This window comes from Ctenocephalides felis, unplaced genomic scaffold, assembly GCF_003426905.1.
Source record: "Ctenocephalides felis isolate EL2017-DRISC unplaced genomic scaffold, ASM342690v1 CF-g0.4_SCAFFOLD_03572, whole genome shotgun sequence".
NCBI classification, from domain to species: Eukaryota; Metazoa; Arthropoda; class Insecta; order Siphonaptera; family Pulicidae; genus Ctenocephalides; species Ctenocephalides felis.
The window spans coordinates 26,124,698-26,135,720 of record NW_020539726.1 but is presented as its reverse complement, the minus strand read 5'-3'; the positions used below and the strand labels follow the sequence as shown (position 1 = coordinate 26,135,720).

At 31.0% G+C, this 11,023-nt stretch overlaps 1 protein-coding gene across 1 annotated transcript; it reads left to right on the top strand.

Moving 5' to 3' along the window:
- Positions 1 to 9,894: 9,894 nt before the first annotated feature.
- LOC113388317 lies at positions 9,895 to 10,803 on the top strand. The gene has a single exon (XM_026625711.1). The coding sequence runs from the start codon at positions 9,895 to 9,897 to the stop codon at positions 10,801 to 10,803; it is 909 nt and encodes a 302-aa protein (XP_026481496.1).
- Positions 10,804 to 11,023: the final 220 nt, after the last annotated feature.

Below are 11,023 nucleotides of genomic sequence, written 5' to 3'. Positions count from 1 at the left end.
GCACATTCTTACAATATATAATCTATTCTATGTATTTTCATAATTCCAACACCATAAGCCTTTCACTTTGACCGACCTCCTGTTTGTGAATTATGAATTCCAGTGTAATAACACAATCAGATATCGGTATAATACACCGATATGAAATTTATATGTTAGATGGAAGTTAGACAAATATATGTAGAAATGAGGAATATCTCAATTTGATAAATGAATATTTTTAGGACCAAAAACCTTGTTAAAAGTGTTATTCAAATTCAAACTAGCTGTGCATGGCATAATTTGAAAACTTTGGATCACAAAATGGCTTTTATTAACTTCCCTTAGGATAAGTTATAGTAATAGCAAAAAAATCGAAAATGAAAATTTTTATTTATCTTTACGTTTCAGACATTTCTTAACATTTTGGCATACCTTAGAAAAAATGGGTTTAAGTATGCGGATACAATTAGTCGACGATTTCGAGAACACGGATCAACCGATTTAAATTATTTAAAAAATATTCGATTCCTATTGATGAGGAGAGAAGCTAATTAGCTTTTGGCAAAGGCAGGTTTAGCCGTACCGAAGATACGGGGCAAAAAGTGCCGAAAATAGTATTTCAGTTTTTAAGAGAACCGAGCGTTCGATTTCAAAGATAGAAACACATTTTACTTGTATTGACAAAATAAACAACTGGTGAAAGTTTTGAGATGGCAGGTCTAGGATTTCCGGAAATCCAATAAAAAAAGTAACTAGTGGGGTGAGTGGCATCGTGCTTTAAGGCAAATTGCTAGAACTTCCCGTACAGTAACGAAATGTTCAAAGAATACTGAATGTTGAAATGTTGTTACTGAAATATTGTAACATTGTCTAATATTTATAAGAATTATATAAACTGAAGTGCAAAGTTGAAATTATTTGTAAAGTATATTAGAACTATAGTCAGAATTAAAAATCTGAATTATTTTTGATATACAAAAAATTAAAAAAAAAAAAAAAGTTGAAACAAAATTTTTTTTCCAAAATTAATTATTTTGTTAAGACAAGCAAAAAGTTCTTTGAATCATTTAGATCGGACGCTTAGTTCTCTCAAAAACTGCCATTTTTCACATATTTAGCTCCGTATCTTCGAAATGACTGGGCCCGCCTTTGCCAAAAACTAATACACACTTCTCCCAATCATTAGATCATTCGAATCGGATACTTCGTTCTCTCAAAAAGTCGATTTCTATTTTCTGCACTCTTTGCTCCGTATCTCCGAAACGGCTGGACCTGCCTCAGCCAAAAACTAATCAGCTCTTCTCCCTATCCATAGGAATCGAATGTTTTTTGAACCATTCAAATCGGTTGATCCGTGCGCCCGAAAACGTGACTGGAAATTTGTATCCATACATACATACACACACACACACACTTCCATTTTTTCTGAGGTATGCCAAAATGTTCAGAAACCTTCAAAACGTCGAGAAATGTAAAAATTTTCAATTCCGATTTTCGGCCCATCACAATAACTTACCCTACGGGAAGTTAAAAAATAGTGCCATTGGGGGGTCAAAATTAGGCATATGCACATAATATTATCAATTCGTTCAACTACGTACATTTACATAGGTTCCGTACCAATGTTTACACGTTAGACTACGACAAGGCGCTTTCGCCTTATATTTCGACTTATTTCGACATTATCAAATCATAATTCTCAATCAGTATTTGTTTTTAAATATACCTAAATAAATAGTTTTCTGTATTTTATCTAATAGTTACTTTATAAACAATATTGCTATATTTTTCCATTATCAGCTCATGGGTCCATCACATGTAGAAAATTATGTTATTTAATGTTTTGAACCTAACTGTTTCAGTATCTATTAGAATTACCATAAAAGTGTTCAAATAAACTAAAAGGTCATAACAAAAGAAGTTTTGAAAGTAAAGTTCAAAAAGCGAGCGATAAAATAAAAGCGTTTGCTTAAGAAATGAACACGAAATGAAATAACAAAAAGCACAATATCATTCTACGGAATTTTAATGCTGGTCTTATAGTTTGTTTGGATGATATTAGAAATTCCTTTGCAATTAACAAGTTGCAGTTGTGTTAAGAAGCTCACTAAAGCTATGGATTGTCGATAATAGTCGGAATATCGAAATTATAATCGACACAAGAAGTAGATTTTTTTATAACACTTTTAAAATCTAAACTATTCTATTAACATATGCATTTATTTAAAACATATGCAATTATTGAAAACATATAGAATTTTTTTTTAAATAAATACATTTTATTTAAATCACAAATAAAATTATATTTAAAAAAATAAATTAGGGTTACTTTGAATTTTAAAGCTCTAAAGATTTTAAAAAGAAACTCCCTTAAACCAATAATGTGAAGATTTATCGTACAATGGCAGTTTATTATGATTTGATTCATATTTTTAGTCATACAAATAAAGCGAAATGTGTAAGGAAACATATTGCAATAATCTTAAACCAAAAAGTTAAATTATACAGTGTGTTCCAGAACTTGACGTCAAGCCTAATCTAGGTGATAGTATATATATCGTAACTATAATGAAAAAAAAATGTTATTTTTAGGTTTTTTATTTTTTTGTTTTTTTTTCGAGATTTTTTTTTTTATTTTGTAGAAAAAATGGATGTATGTGTGTTTGTGTGTGTGCATGTTACGGATACAAATTTACGTTGACGATTTGAATAACTCAAAAAAAATTTGATTCCTGTTGTTAAAGAGACGTGCTGATTAGTATTTGGCAAAGTCAGGTCTAGCCGTTTCGAAAATACGGGGCAAATAGAGAAAAAATGGTAATTAAATTTTTGAGAGAACGGAGCGTCCGATTTGAGAAAATCAAAAAATATTTTATTTGTATTGACAAAGTGAAGTAGCAAGTGAAAAAAGTAGAAAAATGCCATTTGGTGGTCAAAAATGATCATTAGACATTTATAGAATTTTAATAATAAGTATGAAATTTGTTTACATTTCTAAATTCAAAGTATAAAAAAAATTCGAAATATAAAAAAAAAAAAATTAAAAATTCTCAAAAATCTCATATTTTTCATAGTTTTCAAAAACAAAATTGAAGATTTTTTGAAAATTATAATTTTTGTTAATGAATGTTCCAGCAATTTGCCTTAAGGCACGATGGCATGCCCCACTAGTTTTATTACAAATTATTAATTTATTAGAAACGTTTTATTTTATTTATTTGCGCTAACTTTTCATGTAAGTTGCTGTAAATTCTTTTGAAGGAGGCCTTTCAGTTTTGAAAATTTCAAATTCACAGTTTAACAAATAGTCTTAATTATAAGAAACGTAGGTCAATTGTGTCAATTTTTATATTATGACTCAATGAATGATACTGACTATTATGATTTTAAGGGTGAAATGTATAAAAATGATTAATATTGACTGCAATATCCAAAAAATGGTCCCAGTTTGACCTAAGTTATAGGTTGTACTAAAAATCCCACAATTTTCAACATATATGAGATTAATTTCTGCTATAAGGCAACATGGAGATGACGTTAAGTAGTTCATACTAACAGGTATTGAAATCAATACCTGTTAGTATGAACTTATTGTACTTATAAATAAATTAATTAATATACCAAATTAATTAATTTAAATTAATTAAATAAATTAATATACCAAATTTTCAATATATACTTATTTAAGTTATATTATGTTACCACAGGATACTCATAATATAGCATAGATATGTTATCAGAATATAGTCCCATATATGTCTCATTGAGAAAAAGCTAAAATCAGATTCTTTGTAGTGCTTTATTTGACTGACAATAAATATTCAGTTCAAGACGAGCATAAATACAGTTTCGACACTTGTTTATATAATAGAACGATCCAAAATATATCCAAACGATTATGGAATTTAAAGATGAAAGATGAGATTTGAAATGAAACCGAGAAACTCAAACTTATGTTCAATACCAACAGCACCGGAATATTCAAGGCAATTATCGGTATTAATACCGACGATAATTTGGGCGTTATACCAATTTTTCGGTATTTCGGTATGTCGGCATTGCATTTCTTAACTGAATCATTCTTATGTCGAATTTCTAGTTATATCGACAATCCATAACACGGATATATTACCATTATTTTCATCCCTACTAAGCGTATATATATAAATGTGCGTATGAGCATATATAAAGATTAAAACAACCTCTACAATGAGCAAACAGTTTTTAAGTGAAGAGAAACTAACGCTAAACTGCTACAAATTTATGTTAAATGCATGTTAATTCTTCTCATTATTTCTGTGTTAAAATTGACTTATTAATATACATGTTTTTGGGTGCGGTGATGGACTCAAAATAAACATTCACTTCTTTAAACCATAAAATGGAGTTTTTGTAGTACAAAATTTTAAATGTTATAATATTTAAAATTGCAACTTAATATTATTAAATATGGAATATTTCCATTTTGTTTTTCCTACCTTGGAATACAGATCTAATTAAGCAAAAACAAACGTTTCCGAACACAAGTTCTGATTGCTGTTCAAAAAATTAGAAAAACAACTTGACATATTCCCATAGTCTTAAATACAGCTTTATGAAGACAATTTCAGGGACTTCAAAAATCCACTCTATTAGAAATTCTATCATGTATCTCTACCTACTGTCAATATAACAAATTCAAATAGAATTCTTATTTATACAGAAAAAAACATTGCTTCCGTCTACATATGCAGATGATATATAGTAACACTAGTTGCTACCTATTTATCAGAATTAAAGATATGATCATAGGAAATTGATAAAATCTTTTTGATAATCTTCAGAGCAGTGCCTACGTCTTATTTAGTACAAAACATTCTGAGCAGTAAATCTATGTTAATATGGTTTTATGTCAAATATTTATTATGGACACTTGTATTCCACTTTTAACCTGAAACGATTTTTTATATAAAATTGATAATATATGCGTTAGAGTTGGAATGATGTTTCAATTGGAATATAACAAACATTATATATATAAATATATATATATTTTATTTATATATAATATAATATATGTATATAAAAGCGAGAGTTTTTTTCAGATGGTGAAATAATGTATAATAAAATTGTTCTTGGCATCCATCCAGTAATAAAAAAACAGTTTTAATGAAAAATGTTTTTATTTATAGAGAACATACGTTTCGGGTCTGGATTTGACCCATCTTCAGTGCTACAATTAAATAATTCAGGGTTACAAATAAAACCAATATAAAAAATACATAATTAACAGACAAAAATAAGTAAAACAATGTATATGAAAAGTATATATGAAAAACAACATAAAATAAAACATGTAAAGAAACTCACCATACAAATAAACTTGACAAAAACACAAACACAAAATTGCACGAAAAATAAATAAAGTGAAATAAAAATTGATGAAACGTCGAGTTATGAAAAATTTTAAAAAAATTGTAAAATTAAAAGAATGATATATTTTATTATAAAAAAGTTATTCCAAACGAACATGTGGTAGTTTGGAAGTGTATTACGAGTGTGACGAGAGTAAAATGTGTGCGAACGTGTTTGTATGTGAGTTTCTTTACATGTTATTTTATGGTTGTTTTCAATATATACTTTAATATACAAAACATTGTTTTACTTAGTTTTGATGTTAATTATGTTTTTTAATTGTTTTATGTAACCCTTGAATTATATGTAGCAATGAGATGGGTCAAATCCAGACCCGAAACGTATGTTCTCGATAAATATAAAAACATTTTTCATAAAACTGTTTTTTTAATACTGGATGGATTGCCCCAAGAAACAATTTATCTATATATATATATATATATATATTATGTTTGCGCCGCACCTGTGTAGGTTGTCGGACCTGTAAAAGGTTTGTTTTTCTACTCGGACAACACGTTTCAAATTTAGGCAATCGGGCAATTCTGACTCATAAAAAGGCCGATGCAGGCAATAGTTTTGGCATTCAAATCAATTCATTCCGCGCCTTTCATTCGTTCAGTTACTTTCAGTTCCTTACAGTGTTCGAGTTGATTTATTCCGTGGTTTTCATTCATTTTGGTTTAATTCATTCATTCAGTTACTTGCAATCAATACATTCAGTTCCTTTCAGTGTTTGTTATCAGTTCAATATTATCAGTGGATTAAATTTCTATTGTGTGTCAAGTCAACAGTTATTTTTATTTGTCAGTGTATTCGAATTTCTTTTCAACTATCCAACCGACTACGCTGATGTTTCCAGATCCAACCAAATAGCTGCCGCGGCTTGGACTTCAAAACAGATAACATTTTCATACAATATTAATTAGTGTTCATTTTGTTTTTTCATTTATATAAAATTTATATAGAATATATTTTAGTTTATTATTGATTACGGAGTAAGAAGAATTTTATTTTTAATTTATATTTGTTTACCATTGGTTTTTGTTTTCTGAATACATTTAATTTTTTTATTTTTTTCCTCGAAGTATAAAATACTTCGAAAGGGGTTGAGAAACCCCCAACATCAACATTTGGTCCTTCGAGCCGGATCCTAATTATTATTAGGATTAATTGGGTGTATACAGAAAACAAAAAATATATAATGGCGCCTAAAATCGATATTGGTGCAGAAATTGCACGTCTAACCGCCAAGAGAGAGATGTACTTTTCAATTGTGCAAGAAACGTACGATCTATCGCAACAGATTGATGTATCTTCAAATAAGACACAATTTCTTGAAAATTTATATATTACTGAAAATGCTCGTGAACAATTTATTCAATTGTGCGATGAAATAAACAAATTAAAATATTTAGATAATCCTAGTTTCATTCCGGAATATTCCGCAATAAAGGCCCTTGAAACGATGTATGCCAAAATAAAACACGCTGAGAAATTATTAGATAATAAAAATGCGCATAGTTCTTCAATTAAAGACATAGTACCCAAACAACATTTACCGTCCATTGAAGTACCTAAATTCTCAGGAGATATTCAACAATGGCCATTATTTTATGAAACATTCAATTCACTAATTCATGAAAATACCGAGTTAGATAATGTTTCAAAATTTCATTTTTTAAAAGGAGCGTTACAGGGCCCGTTTTAAAAATATTTCATTCTATACTACCGACCGCAAATAATTATCAAATTCTTTGGGAAGCGCTCATAAAAAAATACCAAAATAAACGGTACTTAGCCACCAATTATTTCAAACAACTGTCATTCAAAACCATTTCATCTGGACAAATAAATTCATTCCTTGAAAAATTCGATACCGCGGTGCAAGCGCTCTCCCAATTGAATATTCCCGACGCCTATGATTTCCTTATTACGTCACTGGCATTCTCGAAACTCGATCCGTTGTTACAAGAAAAATTCGAGCATTTTTATCAAGGTGAGTTTCCAAATACCAAGACCTCCTGCATTTTCTTCAAAAGTCACAACAGGCAAAAAATCAAGTATATGGTATGACCAACAATTTCACTAATGACAAACCCAATTACAAAAACACTAAAATTAGCCGGTCATTTTTGTTAAAAAATAAATATGATAACAAATGCTTTGTGTGTCGGGAACAACACAGAGTGTTTACTTGTTCGAAATTTCTTTCATTGAGTATACCTGATAGGCGATCCCTTATTCAAAAATTAAACTTATGCGACAATTGTTTGGGTCATAAGATAACGACTACATGTCGATCGAATAAAACCTGTTTATTATGTAACGAACGACATCACTCGCTATTGCATACTGGTAGCAATTTTGCGAGTACGGATCAAAATAATCTTTCTAATTCCAAATCAGGTAGTACGGTTTTATGCGCATTTAATCAAAACAAAATCGCACATCATATTACCATATTGCCGACAGCAGTAGTAAAAGTTACTACTAGAAAAGAAAACATTTTATTACGTACAATTATTGATTCGGGAAGCGATAGAAATTTTGTGACATTAACTTGGTGCAAAAAGGCTGATTTACAAATTCTTCCAATATCAACCCAAGTGATCGGGTTAGGCAATTCGTCACATAAAGTTATTGGATTAGTTAATTTCACTTTGAAATCTTTAATTGATTCTTATCAGTTATCGGTCTGTGCATACGTAGTACACGAGATAGTGGGAAAGCAACCACAAATTACCATTCCGATTTCATCCATCAAAACATTTCTGAATTATCCTTTAGCGGATCCTAACTTTCATACACCCCAGGAGGTCGACGGAATTTTGGGTTGCGATGTTTTCGGCGAAATTCTTGGCACTAATCAGGTTAAAAATGATAAAGGATTACCTGTGGCCCTAGAAACCCGGTTGGGTTATAATATTAGGTTCCATTCCTGATTTATTTGAAAATACCGGCACTTCTACTAATTTATGTAATGTTTCAGATTCAGATTTCATTTACAAATGAATAAATTCTTACAATTAGAAGACATTCCCGAAATAATCCCCTCTTCTAACGATGATTTATGCGAAAACCATTTTACTACAACTACTACGCGATCTCCAGATGGACGATATGTAGTAGCGCTGCCTTTTAAAAGTGAAGGCAGAAATTTATACAAATCATTTCATTTAGCCTTAAAGCGATACCACATGCTTGAAAATAAATTTTTGAAATCCCGAATTTCATAAAAAATATGCCGCCGTTATAGAAGATTACCTGACTCAAAACCAATTATCCTTTGTCGATTATTGTCCGGTAGATCAGGAAGTCGATGATTTTATTAAAATAAAAAATGGATATTATATTCCACATTTCGCAGTCGAAAAAGAAAGTTCCTCTACGCCTTTACGCGTTGTGTTTGATGCATCTGCGAAAAATTCAGAATTCACTTCCTTGAACGAAATTTTGCATGTTGGTCCTAAATTACAAACCGACATTTGTTCAATCCTTCTAAATTTTCGTTTCGGGCCTATAGCATTAACAGCTGATATCAAACAAATGTATCGTAATATTTGGGTTCGTAAACAAGATAGAAAATATCAAAAAATCTTATGGAGACCGTTTCCCGATGCACCCATTGGCATCTATGAATTAAATACCGTAACTTTTGGTCTATCATCATCTCCCTTTCAAGCTATCAGAACCATCAAACAACTATCCCGAGACGAATGTTCCAAATATTCTCAATCTATTTCTAGAATTCTTGAGAACGATGTCTATATTGATGATGTGGTTACAAGTATCGACTCCTTGGATAGCGCTAAAACCATTTGCGAGGGTTTGCAGACTGTATTATCGTCTGGTGGTTTTGAATTAAAAAAGTGGGAATCTAATAATTCTAATCTGCGTAAACTTTTTTCTGATTCTGATGTACAAAATAAACATTTCTCTAAATCGGATTTTCAAATGGAATCTTCTACAAAGGTATTGGGATTAAAATGGGATCCCTTATCAGATAATTTTTCATTCGAAATAAAGCTTACGTGGAGAAAATGGACAAAGAGACAACTTCTTTCAGTAATAGCGCGAATCTGGGATCCTCTGGGTTTCCTAACTCCGATAGTTGTTAAGATAAAAATATTATTGAAAAAATTTGGACATTAAAAATCGATTGGGATGAGGAATTACCATCATTTATTATTACATCATGGTTAGCCGTATATTCCGAATTAGAGCATCTTAATAACTATCAGATTCCGCGTTATCTCGAAACATCAAAACAAAACAAATGTTCATTATTTGTTTCGCGGATAGTTCAGAGCAAGCGTATGGAGCGGTAGTTTATATTAAATCTCTTGGCAATCCGAATTTCTTGTTGATTTCAAAATCGCGTGTAACACCGATTAAAAACCAAACATTAGCCAGGCTTGAACTTTGTGCCTGTCATTTACTGTCAAAACTTCTGAATTTTATATTAACGAATAACCAACATAGTATAGATTTTGATTCTATTTACTGTTTTCCGATTCTATGATTGTCCTTCACTGGTTAGCAGGACCGGCTACTCGTTGGAAAACATTTGTAGCCAATAGGGTAACAAAAATACGGGATCTCATTCCTAATGCACAATGGCTTCACATTCCTTCTAATCAAAATGCAGCCGATTGTGTTTCTCGAGGTCTTCGACCTAAGGATTTTATCCAACATAAGAATTGGTTGTTTGGGCCGGATTGGTTGAATGGTCCTATATCAACTTGGCCTGCAAAAACGGTTGAACCTTCCGGAGATATTGATCAAGAAAGAAAAGCTAACGCTCTAATAGTAAAGAGTGTCATACCACCGATCAATCCTTTATATGAATTAACGCAAAAATTTTCTAATTGGTGCAAACTTGTAAGAATTTTCGCTTATATATTGAAGTTTTGTAAAATTATAACAAATCGAAACCGACTTTTGACTTCAGATTTGAAACAAGCCGAGGTTATTATTATTCGTTTAGTCCAAGAACATCATTTTCCCGAAGAATTCAAACTATTAACGAACGGAAAGTCTTGTTCGAAAAAGTTTTGCCGACTAAATTTGGTTTTGGATTCTAATAATTGTTTACGCGTTAAAGGTAGATTAGGATTAACAACTAATAACAATCCACTTCTTTTGCCAAAAAAAGACCAAGTAGTAAATTGTCTCATAGATTACTACCATATTAATAATTTACATACTGGATCAAACTTAGTATTATCTTTATTGAGGCAAAAATATTGGATCTTGTCGGCTCGTGCAATAATTCGTAATCGTCTTAACAAGTGTATAACTTGTTTTCGACAGAATCCGAAACCCATTTTTCCATTCATGGGCGACTTACCAGTACCGCGCATAACAGCCAGTAGAGCTTTCCTAAACGTCGGCGTTGATTATGCAGGCCCTTCAATATCTCCATGAGTCGTCACAGAGGCGCTCGAACCTACAAGGCTTATATATGCTTGTTCATCTGTTTAGCCACTAAGGCGATACATCTCGAATTAGCTTCAGATTTAACAAGCGATACATTTTTAGATTGCTTGAAACGATTCCTAGCCCGGCGTGGGTCCTATTAAATGTATTTACTCCGATTGTGGAACCAATTTTATAGGAGCCAAAAATACTCTTGATTCCTTATTCC